The following is a 16,377-nucleotide window of genomic DNA, read 5'->3' on the forward strand; positions in this document are numbered from 1 at the left end:
TATAACACCAGGCACATCTCCTGAAGCGCTCATCAACCAAATAACTGCTGCAGCATATGGGCGCCTAGCAAACCTCAGAACAGCATTCCGACATCTTAATAAGGAATCGTTCAGGACCCTGTACACCGTGTAACTTAGGCCCATATTGGAGTATGCGGCACCAGTTTGGAACCCACACCTAGCCAAGCACGTAAAGAAACTAGAGAAAGTGCAAAGGTTTGCAACAAGACTAGTCCCAGAGCCAAGAGGTATGTCCTACGAGGAGAGGTTAAGGGAAATCGACCTGACGACACTGGAGGACAGGAGAGATAGGGGGGACATGATAACGACATACAAAATACTGAGAGGAATTGACAAGGTGGACAAAGACAGGATGTTCCAGAGATGGGACACAGCAACAAGGGGACACAGTTGGAAGTTGAAGACACAGATGAATCACAGGGATGTTAGGAAGTATTTCTTCAGCCACAGAGTAGTCAGGAAGTGGAATAGTTTAGGAAGCGATGTAGTGGAGGCAGGATCCATACATAGCTTTAAGCAGAGGTATGATAAAGCTCACGGTTGAGGGAGAGTGATCTAGTAGCGACCAGTGAAGAGGCGGGGAAAGGAGCTAGGACTCAACCCCTGCAACCTCAACTAGGTGAGTACAACTAGGTGAGTACAACTAGGTGAGTACAACTAGGTGAGTACACACATACGCACGTACGCACAGGGAGAGAGAGTGGACCTAATAGCGACCGGTAAAGAGGCGGAGCCATGAGCAATGAATCGACCCCTGCAACCACAATTAAGTGAGTAGAGTTAGGTGAGTACACACACACACACACACACACACACACACACACACACACACACACACACACACACACACACACACACAAGTGACGTTCATGGATGACCTTTGACCTCTTTCACTATATCCTGCCTTCCCACGCTATTTCCTAGCCTCCCACGTTACCCCCCCCCCCCACCTTTCCATCTACTCTATCCTGCAAGGAAAAGTCCGTTCCGAGATATGGTAATTCTCTTGCAATAGTAACTCCCATTCTACTGAGATTATACGATAGGAAGCTGCCATGGCTACTGAAGAAAACTTAACGACAACCTCGCCGCCCTACTGACGTCTCTTGATTTAAGAAAACCATCCCATGTGTAGGAACATGACTGTGAGGCACAGCTTTCTTTGCTTCCCACTATTTTAGGGTAGCATCCCTTTCCTGACGTGTCTAGTTTTGCTCTCCTATGCGTGACGTAACACGAGAGGAAAACAGCTGTTTCCCCCCCCCCCATAATGTAACTCTTGCCTACCAGTACGGTTATTGTGGTGGACGTAGCACTAACAGCTGTGTAAATATAGATCCTCCCCGATTTACGTTCGAGTTCCATTCCGACCGATCGGCCGGATCTCGAAATGTAGGAAAGTAGGATTTATGTCAGTATGGTGCCTAGAACTGGTGTACCTGTGCAGCATTCTTTTAATCTAATATATTTCTGTCATGATTATTTCTCTTTTTTTAATCATACTCACAAACTGATGTTTCTTACTTGTAGGTATCATTCATGGGCCTCACAAATAAAAATGCTGTATGAAATGAAGTCTAGGCTAGTCTATCAATTTTCCTGTTACTCATTATTTCTAAGTCTAGTTATGATTTTAGTAAACACGCAGCCGATGGCGGACGTATGACCATGGGTAATTTCTATATTTAAGCACGTATATTGTTCATTTTTCTAATTTATAGTGCATATTTTTTCCGGTCGTACGCACGGATGTATTTAAGTCGCATAGGTCGGAAGATCTGTAAACACATAAGCATTTACAACACGTTTTCATTATAATGTGAAAAAAAAACTAGTTTTAAAGGCGTGGGAAATGTTGTCTAAATCAAAGCTTCAATTAGAGCAAAAATTTGGTTAAATACATGTTTGCTCTGCAGCCTTGTCTTCGCGGAGACAGAGAGGTTGTGTTTAATTCTTGTAAACATCAATTCTTGTCCGCCAACCGTTGTAACAGGGTGTCCCAGCTCCCTGAGCTCATCTTTAGGGTGTCCCAGCCCCCTGTGGGTGTCCCAGCCCTCTGCAGTGTCCCAGTTTCCTAAGCTCACCTCCAAGGTGTCCCAGCCCCCTGAGCTCACCTACAGTGTGTCCCAGCTCACCTGTAGACACGGGTCATGGCCGTCATCTTCTTGGTGGACACCCACAGCGCCTTGATGACCCTGGCGTAGAAGAAGGACATGAAGAGAGCCGGGATGACGAATACGATGACCAGACGATAGACAGCGAATAGTGTTCCGTGGTCACCGCCTGTGGCGCAGTGGTAGACGGTGACGCTGTGGCTGGCGTTATAGTACGTCATGGAGTACACGTCCTGTGGGAGGGAGGGCGTGATGGAGTTTTATATATACATACATACATACTTGTATATATATATATATATATATATATATATATATATATATATATATATATATATATATATATATATATATATATATATATATATATATGCAAAACAACCACTCTGAAAGAATAGAGAAATTCCAAGCGCTTTCGTGACTACTCACATTATCAAGGAACTATGAAAGTAAAGCATCCAAGGAAGGTATATAAGGGGTCTGGCCAACACCTCACTATCAGATCCCACAACGGTTAAACACCTGACGCGCGCCGGCCCAACTGGACAGGTCCTTTGCACAACTCACCAACAAACTATTCTACCCAAGAAAATTTAAAAAATTATTATTTGCGCAGTGTATTATTAAATTCTTCCCAAATTCTATTAATTATAAATGGATCTAATTTATATAAACCAAAGGAAATATTCATATTATTGTCAAAACTGCTTTTTATGAAACAAGATTCAATAATATTCCTGTCGACCATGGACTTGCTTGATACTTTCTCAACTTTTTGAAAATCAATTGGATGTTTAAAATCTCTTACATGAATAAATAGAGCATTGGAATCTTGTCCAGTTCTAATGCTATATTTATGTTGTTTTAATCTTAGTTCGAGATTTTTACCAGTTTGACCGTAATAAACTTTATCGCAAATTTTACAAGGAATCTTATAGACACATCCATCAGCATTTTGGGCGGAATTCTTTATCAAAAGTTTTTTTTACTGTATCAAGATTTTTGAATACAACTTTAATATTAAAAGTCTTAAGAAGAGAAATCACCTGTTTACTGTGATCTTATTGTATATATATATATATATATATATATATATATATATATATATATATATATATGTATATATGTATATATATATATATATATATATATGGATATATAGGTATATATATATATATATGTATATATAGGTAGTAGGTTGGTAGACAGCAACCACCCAGGGAAGTACTACCGTCCTGCCAGATGACTGTGAAACAAAAACCTGTAACTGTTTTGCATGATGGTAGGATTGCTGGTTTCTTTTTCTGTCTCATAAACACGCTAAGATAACAGGGATATCTTGCTACTCCTACTTACACTTTGGTCACACTTCACAGACACGCACATGCATATATATATATATACATACATCTAGGTTTTTCTCCTTTTTCTAAATAGCTCTTGTTCTTTTTTATTTCTTCTATTGTCCATGGGGAAGTGGAAAAGAATCTTTCCTCCGTAAGCCATGCGTGTCGTATGAGGCGACTAAAATGCCGGGAGCAATGGGCTAGTAACCCCTTCTCCTGTATACAATTACTAAAAAAGAGAAGAAGAAAAACTTTATAAAACTGGGTTGCTTAAATGTGCGTGGATGTAGTGCGGATGACAAGAAACAGATGATTGCTGATGTTATGAATGAAAAGAAGTTGGATGTCCTGGCCCTAAGCGAAACAAAGCTGAAGGGGGTAGGAGAGTTTCAGTGGGGGGAAACAAATGGGATTAAATCTGGAGTATCTGAGAGAGTTAGAGCAAAGGAAGGGGTAGCAGTAATGTTAAATGATCAGTTATGGAAGGAGAAAAGAGAATATGAATGTGTAAATTCAAGAATTATGTGGATTAAAGTAAAGGTTGGATGCGAGAAGTGGGTCATAATAAGCGTGTATGCACCTGGAGAAGAGAGGAATGCAGAGGAGAGAGAGAGATTTTGGGAGATGTTAAGTGAATGTATAGGAGCCTTTGAACCAAGTGAGAGAGTAATTGTGGTAGGGGACTTGAATGCTAAAGTAGGAGAAACTTTTAGAGAGGGTGTGGTAGGTAAGTTTGGGGTGCCAGGTGTAAATGATAATGGAAGCCCTTTGATTGAACTTTGTATAGAAAGGGGTTTAGTTATAGGTAATACATATTTTAAGAAAAAGAGGATAAATAAGTATACACGATATGATGTAGGGCGAAATGACAGTAGTTTGTTGGATTATGTATTGGTAGATAAAAGACTGTTGAGTAGACTTCAGGATGTACATGTTTATAGAGGGGCCACAGATATATCAGATCACTTTCTAGTTGTAGCGACACTGAGAGTAAAAGGTAGATGGGATACAAGGAGAATAGAAGCATCAGGGAAGAGAGAGGTGAAGGTTTATAAACTAAAAGAGGAGGCAGTTAGGGTAAGATATAAACAGCTATTGGAGGATAGATGGGCTAATGAGAGCATAGGCAATGGGGTCGAAGAGGTATGGGGTAGGTTTAAAAATGTAGTGTTAGAGTGTTCAGCAGAAGTTTGTGGTTACAGGAAAGTGGGTGCAGGAGGGAAGAGGAGCGATTGGTGGAATGATGATGTAAAGAGAGTAGTAAGGGAGAAAAAGTTAGCATATGAGAAGTTTTTACAAAGTAGAAGTGATGCAAGGAGGGAAGAGTATATGGAGAAAAAGAAAGAAGTTAAGAGAGTGGTGAAGCAATGTAAAAAGAGAGCAAATGAGAGAGTGGGTGAGATGTTATCAACAAATTTTGTTGAAAATAAGAAAAAGTTTTGGAGTGAGATTAACAAGTTAAGAAAGCCTAGAGAACAAATGGATTTGTCAGTTAAAAATAGGAGAGGAGAGTTATTAAATGGAGAGTTAGAGGTATTGGGAAGATGGAAGGAATATTTTGAGGAATTGTTAAATGTTGATGAAGATAGGGAAGCTGTGATTTCGTGTATAGGGCAAGGAGGAATAACATCTTGTAGGAGTGAGGAAGAGCCAGTTGTGAGTGTGGGGGAAGTTCGTGAGGCAGTAGGTAAAATGAAAGGGGGTAAGGCAGCCGGGATTGATGGGATAAAGATAGAAATGTTAAAAGCAGGTGGGGATATAGTTTTGGAGTGGTTGGTGCAATTATTTAATAAATGTATGGAAGAGGGTAAGGTACCTAGGGATTGGCAGAGAGCATGCATAGTTCCTTTGTATAAAGGCAAAGGGGATAAAAGAGAGTGCAAAAATTATAGGGGGATAAGTCTGTTGAGTGTACCTGGTAAAGTGTATGGTAGAGTTATAATTGAAAGAATTAAGAGTAAGACGGAGAATAGGATAGCAGATGAACAAGGAGGCTTTAGGAAAGGTAGGGGGTGTGTGGACCAGGTGTTTACAGTGAAACATATAAGTGAACAGTATTTAGATAAGGCTAAAGAGGTCTTTGTGGCATTTATGGATTTGGAAAAGGCGTATGACAGGGTGGATAGGGGGGCAATGTGGCAGATGTTGCAAGTGTATGGTGTAGGAGGTAGGTTACTGAAAGCAGTGAAGAGTTTTTACGAGGGTAGTGAGGCTCAAGTTAGAGTATGTAGGAAAGAGGGAAATTTTTTCCCAGTAAAAGTAGGCCTTAGACAAGGATGTGTGATGTCACCGTGGTTGTTTAATATATTTATAGATGGGGTTGTAAGAGAAGTAAATGCGAGGGTCTTGGCAAGAGGCGTGGAGTTAAAAGATAAAGAATCACACACAAAGTGGGAGTTGTCACAGCTGCTCTTTGCTGATGACACTGTGCTCTTGGGAGATTCTGAAGAGAAGTTGCAGAGATTGGTGGATGAATTTGGTAGGGTGTGCAAAAGAAGAAAATTAAAGGTGAATACAGGAAAGAGTAAGGTTATGAGGATAACAAAAGGATTAGGTGATGAAAGATTGAATATCAGATTGGAGGGAGAGAGTATGGAGGAGGTGAACGTATTCAGATATTTGGGAGTGGACGTGTCAGCGGATGGGTCTATGAAAGATGAGGTGAATCATAGAATTGATGAGGGAAAAAGAGTGAGTGGTGCACTTAGGAGTCTGTGGAGACAAAGAACTTTGTCCTTGGAGGCAAAGAGGGGAATGTATGAGAGTATAGTTTTACCAACGCTCTTATATGGGTGTGAAGCGTGGGTGATGAATGTTGCAGCGAGGAGAAGGCTGGAGGCAGTGGAGATGTCATGTCTGAGGGCAATGTGTGGTGTGAATATAATGCAGAGAATTCGTAGTTTGGAAGTTAGGAGGAGGTGTGGGATTACCAAAACTGTTGTCCAGAGGGCTGAGGAAGGGTTGTTGAGGTGGTTCGGACATGTAGAGAGAATGGAGCGAAACAGAATGACTTCAAGAGTGTATCAGTCTGTAGTGGAAGGAAGGCGGGGTAGGGGTCGGCCTAGGAAGGGTTGGAGGGAGGGGGTAAAGGAGGTTTTGTGTGCGAGGGGCTTGGACTTCCAGCAGGCATGCGTGAGCGTGTTTGATAGGAGTGAATGGAGACAAATGGTTTTTAATACTTGACGTGCTGTTGGAGTGTGAGCAAAGTAACATTTATGAAGGGATTCAGGGAAACCGGCAGGCCGGACTTGAGTCCTGGAGATGGGAAGTACAGTGCCTGCACTCTGAAGGAGGGGTGTTAATGTTGCAGTTTAAAAACTGTAGTGTAAAGCACCCTTCTGGCAAGACAGTGATGGAGTGAATGATGGTGAAAGTTTTTCTTTTTCGGGCCACCCTGCCTTGGTGGGAATCGGCCGGTGTGATAATAAAAAATAAAAAAAAAAAATATATGTCGTGCCGAATAGGCAGAACTTGCGATCTTGGCTTAAAAAGCAACGTTCATCTTGCCATATAGGACAAGTGAAAATTTGTGTATGCAATAATTTCGCCAAAATCATTCTGAACCTAACGAAAAAAATATATTTCACTGTGTTTGATTAGTATTAAATTATTGTAAACAAATCTAAAATATATTTAGTTGGGTTAGGCTAAAATAAATTGTTCATGTTATAATAAGGTTAGGTAAGTTTTCTAAGATTCTTTTGGTGCAAAATTATAATTTTTTACATCAACATTAATGAAAAAAATATATCTTTAAATGTATAAGAGAAAATTTTAGAAAGGACTTAATTTTAAATGAGTTCTTGCTAATTGACCAGTTTTACATATTCGGCACGACATATATATATATATATATATATATATATATATATATATATATATATATATATATATATATATATATATATATATATATATATATATATATATATATATATATATATATATATATATATATATATATATATATATATATATATATATATATATACATATATATATATATATATATATATATATATATATATATATATATATGTATATATATATATATATATATATATATATATATATATATATATATATATATATATATATATATATATATATATATATATATACATGTATATTATACACCGTGTCAATCTATGTATTTGTAACCTTAAATAATTGTCAACCTGCGGATCTTTTTCAATCCAGAGATTTATCAAATTACGTTTTTTTTTTTTAATTCTAAAGTTGTCGATTGAAATATATGCCAACTTTACAATTTGCATTTAACACTGCTTTTATATTTTGTATAAAAGTCAATCGTGAAAAATAAAAGAATTATTATACTATCACATTAGGATACATCCACATCAGTGCTCTTGACAGCTGGCTTGTCTGTGTATCTCAGAGAGCAATATTGATATTTTCTGCTTCAATCATCCCAGAGTTGATAGGACAGATTAAACAGATTTCCTGCACTCAGGTTCGGGCTCTGTAAATATGCAATAGCAATCGCAACAACAGAGTAGTTAATTATGATGTGAGGGCTTCCATGGTACGTTCTTATCAATTCTGCTTGGTGACGTAGCTTGTATGAGTGTGTGTGTGCGTGTGTGTGTGTGTGTGTGTGTGTGTGTGTGTGTGTGTGTGTGTGTGTGTGTGTGTGTGTGTGTGTGTGTGTGTGTGTGTGTACTCACCTATTTGTACTCACCTATTTGTGGTTGCAGGGGTCGATTCATAGTTCCTGGCCCCGCCTCTTCGCTGATTGCTACTAGGTCCTCTCTCTCCCTGCTCCATGAGCTTTATCATACCTCGCCTTAAAACTATGTATGGTTCCCGCCTCCACTACGTCACTTTCTAGGCTATTCCACGGCCTGACTACTCTATGACTGAAGAAATACTTCCTAACATCCCTTTGATTCATCTGAGTCTTCAACTTCCAATTGTGACCTCTTGTGTCTGTGTCCCTTCTATGGAACATCCCGTTTTTGTCCACCTTGTCTATTCCGTGCAGTATTTTATATGTCGTTATCATGTCTCCCCTGACCCTCCTGTCCTCCAGTGGCGTCAGGCCGATTTTCCTCAACCTTTCTTCGTAGGACAATCCCCGTAGCTCTGGGACTAGTCTTGTTGCAAACCTTTGCACTTTCTCTAGTTTCTTGACGTGCTTGACTAGGTGTGGATTCCAAACTGGTGCTGCATACTCCAGTATGGGCCTGACGTAAATGGTATACAGAGTCTTGAACGAATTCTTACTGAGGTATCGGAACGCTATCCGTAGATTTGCCAGGCGCCCGTATGCTGCAGCAGTTATCTGATTGATGTGCGCCTCAGGAGATATGATCGGTGTTATACTCACCCCCAGATCTTTTTCCTTGAGTGAGGTTTGCAGTCTTTGGCCATCTAAACTATATTGTGTCTGCGGTCTTCTTTGCCCTTCCCCAATCTTCATGACTTTGCATTTGGCAGGGTTAAACTCAAGGAGCCAGTTGCTGGACCAGGCTTGTAGCCTGTCCAGGTCTCTTTGTAGTCCTGCCTGATCCTCATCCGATTTGATTCTTCTCATTATTTTCACATCATCTGCAAACAAGGACACTTCTGAGTCTATCCCTTCCGTTATGTCGTTCACATATACCAAGAACAGCACAGGTCCTATGAGTGACCCAGGCGCCCACTCTGACACCTCGTCACGTACCATGACTCGTTGGTGCCTCCCTGTCAGGTATTCCCTGATCCATTGCAGTGCCTTTCCTGTTATGTGTGCCTGATCCTCTAGGTTTTGCAGTAACCTCTTGTGCGGAACTGTGTCGAAGGCCTTCTTGCAGTCCAAAAGAATGCAGTCGATCCACCCCTCTCTCTCTTGTCTTACTTCTGTCACCTTGTCATAAAACTATAGTAGGTTTGTGACACAGGATTTTCCTTCCCTGAAACCGTCCTGGTTGTCAATTATACACTTGTTTCTTTCCAGGTGCTCCACCACTCTCCTCCTGATGATCTTCTCCATGACCTTGCATACTATACACGTTAGTGATACAGGTCTGTAGTTTAGTGCCTCATGTCTGTCTCCCTTTTTAAAAATTGGGACTACATTTGCCATCTTCCATACCTCAGGGAGTTGCCCAGTTTCAAATGATATGTTGAAGATCTTTGTTAATGACACACAAAATATCTCTGCTCCATCTTTAAGGACCCAAGGAGAGATGTTGTCTGGTCCCACCGCCTTTGAGGTGTCAAGTTCGCATAGCAGCTTCTTCACCTCCTCCTTGGTTATATGTACCTCATCCAGCACTTGCTGGTGTGCCCCCCAGTTCTGATTCCCTGAAGTCCTACTGGTTTTCACTGTAAATACTTCTTTAAATCTCGTGTTGAGCTCCTGACATACCTCTCGGTCGTTTCTTGTGAATTCCCCATCACCCTTCCTCAGTCTGATTACCTGGTCCTTGACTGTTGTTTTCCTCCTGATGTGGCTGTACAACAGCTTCGGGGTCAGTCTTTCGATGCTATGTCATTTTCATATTGTCGCTGAGCCTCCCTTCTTATCTGTGCATATTCATTTCTGGCTCTTAGGCTAATCTCTTTATTTTCCTGAGTTCTCTGTCTTCTGTACCTTTTCCATTCTCTAGTACACCTAGTTTTTGCCTCCCTACACCTTTGGGTGAACCAAGGACTCGTTCTGTTCTTCCCATTATTTCTGTTTCCCTTGGGAACAAACCTCTCCTCCGCCTCCTTGCATTTTGTTGCCACATAGTCCATCATTTCTTGTACTGGTTTTCCTGTCAGTTCCCTCTCCCACTGAATGTCTTGAAGGAAGTTCCTCATGCCTGAGTAGTTCCCCCTTTTGTAGTTTGGTTTTTCCCACCCTATTCCTGCTACTCTCTCCACTTGAAGCTCAACTATGTAGTCGAAGCACAGAACCACATGATCACTAGCTCCCAGGGGCCTTTCATACATGATATCCTCGATGTCCGAACTACTCAAGGTGGTTGCTGGTTCATCCTCTCTTCTCTCTGGTAGTGTCTCTAACATGTTGATGTATGAGATTTTCCAGTACCACATCCATCATCTTGGCTCTCCATGTTTCGGGACCCCCATGGGGCTCCAGGTTTTCCCAGTCAATCTCCTTGTGATTGAAATCACCCATAACTAGTAACTTTGCTCCCCCCATGTGTGCTCTCCTCGCCACCTCGGCTAGTGTGTCGACCATTGCTCTGTTGCTCTCATCGTATTCTTCTCTTGACCTCCTGCAGTTCTGTGGTGGGTTGTACATTACTGCAATTATCACCTTATGTCCCTCAGACTGGATTGTTCCTACTAAGTAGTCCCTTTCGCCCGTGCCATCCATTCCATTCATTTTTCTCAAAACCCCACTGGTTTTTAATGAGCAGTGCAACTCCTCCTCCCCCTCTCCTCCCTCTGTCTTTCCTGAGGATTTGATATCAGGATGGAAAGATTGAATCAGTTATTACTCTGGTGAGTTTTGTTTCTGTGAGTGCTATTATGTCTGGGGATATCTCCTTGATTCTTTCGTGCCACTCCTCATACTTATTTGTTATTCCATCTGCATTTGTATACCACACCTTCAACTTCTTTTCTAAGACTGTGGTCTGGGAGGTGTATTGGGGTTGGGGAAGTGGGAGACCTGATAAGGAACTATGGGTGGTTGCTGTGGGGGTGGAGTTTGTAATGCAGTGGGTGGGGGCACTGGATGTGGCATGGGTGTTTTGGTTTAGAGTGTTTGGTTGCACTGGGGTTGACCTGGTTGGGAGGCTTCTATAGGAAGTTGTGAGGGAGATTGTATTTGATCTTCTTCCTGTGTCTGGGATCTCCTGTCTGTCTTCTCCATCCCCTCTCTTTCCTCCTTTCGCCTTTGTACCATCTCTCTCAGTTTTTGCCTTTCTGCTTGTGTTCTGTCGCGGTCGAGATACACCTTCCTGTATGCCAGCATGTCCCTTAATCGTGCTTTCTCCTGCAGGATCCTGTTCTGAGTCAATTCTGCCTTGAAGGTCACTTTCACTGGCCGGGTTCTTTGTTTCACAAACCCCCCTATTCTCCGAAAATTTTCCAGCTGGGTCATGTCGTCTTCTCCTATTTCTTTCATGATGCTTTCAATTGCTTTTTTCCCCTTGTTTTCTTGCTTCGTATGTTTCCCCTTCAACTTCCTGGAGCCCATACACAAAGACTGACATCACCCTTTCATTCTCCCACTGCATATCCCTGTGTATCCCCTCATTCAATTTGATTTCCTCCATTGCAGCTTTCCTTTCTTCAGTTGCATTAGCTAATGTACTTGGGCTCAGTGGCCTCTCATTTTCCCTTCTCGGATTTCCCTGGGCTCTGCTGTGGTCTGTTAGGGCCTCCACATATAGCTTAGCTCTTTCATTTACTACAGTCTCCACTGATAGAGCTTCTACATGCAGTTTTGCTCCTTCTTTCCCTACAGTCCCCGTATTTGTGACTGAGGTAGCAGTCTCTGTTGTCAATCCCAAAATGTTCTTTAGTTCTTTAGGCTGTTTCAGATTTTTCAGTTCCTCTTCTAAACTCTGTATCCTAGCCTCTGCTGCTTTGACTTGCACCTCCCACTTCCTGCTTTCCATATCTATCCTCTCTTCCATTCTCATGCTAAGTTCTTCTAGTTTCTTTTCCCATTCATGTTCCCTTTTCATGAGCTCTGCTGCCCAATCATCCTTTGCAGCTTCCTCCTCCTGTCCCTTGGTTTTTCTTGTTGCTCTCTGGCAACCCATTTTTGTTTTATCCTGATTGCCTCAGAGTGGGAAACCTATGTAATTCTGTGTGTTAGGTTAGTAGTGTGTATGTCAGAGTGTGGGGGGGGAGGAGGTAGAGGATGAACTGTGGCTATGTGGGATAGGAGTGGGGAGGGGGATTTAAGGGGTAATATGGGGAGTGGGAAGGAGGGAGAAGCAAGTGGGTGAGTGGGAGAGGGAGAGGGGAAAGGAGGGAGAGGTGGGGAGGGGGAGGGTGAAAGAGGGAGGGGAGGGATCAGGGGAAGAAGTGAGATGTTGGTGGGGAGGGGGGGGGAGTGTATATGTGAGTCTGGATGTGTGTGTGTGTGTGTGTGTGTGTGTGTGTGTGTGTGTGGAGGTGATGGTCTGAAGTGGGTGCAGTGACAGGTAGGTGCTTGAGGTGATGAAAGAGTGTTTATGTTCCTCAAGACCCGATCCTGTTGTGAAATGTCAGCTACACACACACACACACACACACACACACACACACACACACACATACACACACACACACACACATACACACACACACACACACACACACACACACAACAGGCCGCCTAGTGTCTAATCGACATGTGCCTAGGACAAAATGGTAACTAACACACACACACACACACACACACACCTACACACCTACACACACACAACAGGCCTAGTGTCTAATCGACATGTGCCTAGGACAAAATGGTAACTAACTAACTAACACACACACATACACACACACACACACACACACACACACACACACACGTGGCGAGGTGTCAGATTGGGCACCTGTGACCAGCGGGGTCCCGCAGGGGTCAGTCCTAGGACCAGTGCTGTTTCTGGTATTTGTGAACGACATGACGGAAGGAATAGACTCTGAGGTGTCCCTGTTTGCAGATGACGTGAAGTTGATGAGAAGAATACACTCGATCGAAGACCAGGCAGAACTACAAAGGGATCTGGACAGGCTGCAGAACTGGTCCAGCAATTGGCTCCTGGAGTTCAATCCCACCAAGTGCAAAGTCATGAAGATTGGGGAAGGGCAAAGAAGGCCGCAGACGGAGTACAGTCTAGGGGGTCAGAGACTACAAACCTCACTCAAGGAAAAAGATCTTGGGGTGAGTATAACACCAGGCACATCTCCTGAAGCGCACATCAACCAAATAACTGCTGCAGCATATGGGCGCCTAGCAAACCTCAGAACAGCATTCCGACATCTTAATAAGGAATCGTTCAGGACCCTGTACACCGTATACGTTAGGCCCATATTGGAGTATGCGGCACCAGTTTGGAACCCACACCTAGCCAAGCACGTAAAGAAACTAGAGAAAGTGCAAAGGTTTGCAACAAGACTAGTCCCAGAGCTAAGAGGTATGTCCTACGAGGAGAGGTTAAGGGAAATCAACCTGACGACACTGGAGGACAGGAGAGATAGGGGGGACATGATAACAACATACAAAATACTGAGAGGAATTGACAAGGTGGACAAAGACAGGATGTTCCAGAGATTGGACACAGTAACAAGGGGACACAGTTGGAAGCTAAAGACACAGATGAATCACAGGGATGTTAGGAAGTATTTCTTCAGCCACAGAGTAGTCAGTAAGTGGAATAGTTTGGGAAGCGATGTAGTGGAGGCAGGATCCATACATAGCTTTAAGCAGAGGTATGATAAAGCTCACGGCTCAGGGAGAGTGACCTAGTAGCGATCAGTGAAGAGGCGGGGCCAGGAGCTCGGACTCGACCCCCGCAACCTCAACTAGGTGAGTACAACTAGGTGAGTACACACACACACACACCTACACACCTACACACCTACACACCTCCACACCTCCACACACACAACAGGCCTAGTGTCTAATCGACATGTGCCTAGGACAAAATGGTAACTAACACACACACTCGTGGAGGAGTCACGCGGTTTGAGCTCGTGTTTTGGGGGTAATTTCTGACTGTGCCATAAGGAATAGAGTGTGGGATATAGGCGTGTGCACGCATAAGAGTGCATATAATCACTTAAGAACCGAGAAAAGGAAATATAAGTGATTACAGAAAAGAAAACAAAGGAAATAGTGACTAAGTGTTTAGTGGGGGCCGTTGGAAGGGTGAACGGTTGTGTCACGCCTAAATAGTGTTGCCATAATAACGCAGTGGAGTATTTTGAAGAATAAGTGCGACTCAAGACCAGGGAGATAAGAGATATGTATAGATGTGTCAGTAAATACAGTGAGTGAAAAAACTAGATGAGCTAGAGACCACAGTGCCTACAGGAAGTTAGTGGAAAAATTGCCGAGAAGCATCAAGCATTTTCATACTGGGACCCAGGTGGACGACAACATTACTCCACTGCCAGCTGCAAGTAATGTTCACCTGGTTTGAGTTGCATGGGGTCAGCACCAGTCTCTAGCTGGAAATTATGGGTCACTCTCCTCGAGTTATCAGAATTAGAATAAGCAGCATTTACTGGCATTTAATAGAATTTATTGAGGTTTAGGAGAGTTAAGCAGTTAATGATAGATAGCCTAGTATGAGAGGTAGCCTAGCGAAGCCTAGCATACAGAATTGAACGTAATTTTAGGCACAAGATAGTACAGTGGGAACCAAGAGATTGGGTACATATGCAAAACATATGGAGTACGTACGAGGGAAATAAGGACTGCTTACATAAACACACACACACACACACACACACACACACACACACACACACACACACACACACACACATACACACACACATACACACACACACACACACACACACACACACACACACATACACACATACACACACACATATATACGGGATTTCACACCTTTATGTGAATTTACGTAATTTTAGGCACACAAGACAGTACAGTGGAAACCAAGAGATAGGGTACATATGCAAAACATATGTAGTACATACGAGGGAAATAAGGACTGCTTACATAAAAGCACGCATACACACACACATACACGCACACTAGGTGAGAACAGGATCTGCTGTTAGGCACTTGAATAGCTGTAGCACACACACACACACACACACACACACACACACACACACACACACACACACACAGTAGCCCAGTAGCAACCGGTGAAGAGGCGGGGCCAGGAGCTAAGACTCGACCCCTGCAACCACAAATAGGTGAGTACACACACACACACACACACACACACACACACACACACACACACACACACATACACATACACACACATATACAGAATTTCACACCTTTATGCAAATTGACCCTCTAACCCTTCCTTCTATCTCCGTCTCTTTGTCTCTTTTCCTCTCTTATTCTCTCTCTCTCTCTTACTCTTTCTGTCTCTTCCTCTCTCTCTCTCTCTTAATCTTTCTCTCCCTTCCTCTCTCTCTATTCCTCTCTCTCTCCCTCTCTTCCTCTCTCTTCCTTTCTCTCTCTTCCTCACTCTTTTTCTCTCTCTCTTCCTCTCTCTTTTCCTCTCACTCTTCCTCTTTTTCTCTCTTCCTCTCTCTTCTTCTCTCTTCCTCTCTCTTCCTCTCTCTTCCTCTCTCTCTCTCTCTCTCTCTCTCTCTCTCTCTCTCTCTCTCTCTCTCTCTCTCTCTCTCTCTCTCTCTCTCTCTCCCTCTCTCTCTCTCTCTTTTCCCTTCTCTCTTCCCCTCTCTCCTCCTATCTTTCCCTTCTCTCCTCTCTTTCTCTCACTCTCTCCCTTTTCATTTTCACTCTCCCCCTCTCTCTCCTTCTACCTTTCCCCCCTCTCTCTATCTTTCTCTCTCTCTCTCTCTCTCTCTTTCTCTCTTTCCTTTATTAAAAAAAGAAAAAAAATGGTTGGGACTCGCAGGAATCAGGGATCAGATGACAAAGGTATTGGTAGGGAGGAATGGATGGAGGAGCAGTGGAGAAGGATGGAGCAAGAATGGGAGAGAAAATTAGGAGAGCTTTCTGAAAAAATATAGAAAGAGCTCTCTGCGAAATGGGAAAAGAGGTTGGAGAAGGAGACGAAGAAATGGGAGGCACAAGTCGAAACTGCAGTAGACAGGGTAAGGGTCCTAGAGTGTGAGGTAAACAGGCTGAAGCAAGTCTCAGGGGCAGTGACCAGAGAAGACACAGCATATGAAGCTGAGAGGATGAACAGGAAGGAAGGAGATATGAATTATGCTAAGGTCATATCAGCCTGCAAAGAAGGGTCAGGGAGTAAAAGGAA

General features: G+C 42.7%; 1 protein-coding gene across 1 annotated transcript in view; it reads right to left on the reverse strand.

Moving 5' to 3' along the window:
* The window catches only part of LOC128687760 (allatostatin-A receptor-like), a 182,973-nt gene that overhangs the window by 68,437 nt on the left and 98,159 nt on the right, over window positions 1-16,377 (reverse strand). Inside the window, exon 4 of the mRNA XM_070083615.1 lies at window positions 2,157-2,368. Within this exon, the coding sequence (XP_069939716.1) occupies window positions 2,157-2,368 (212 nt within the window). The remainder of the gene's footprint in view (window positions 1-2,156; window positions 2,369-16,377) is intronic.

This window comes from Cherax quadricarinatus, chromosome 10 (assembly GCF_038502225.1).
Source record: "Cherax quadricarinatus isolate ZL_2023a chromosome 10, ASM3850222v1, whole genome shotgun sequence".
In the NCBI taxonomy this organism is placed as follows: Eukaryota; Metazoa; Arthropoda; class Malacostraca; order Decapoda; family Parastacidae; genus Cherax; species Cherax quadricarinatus.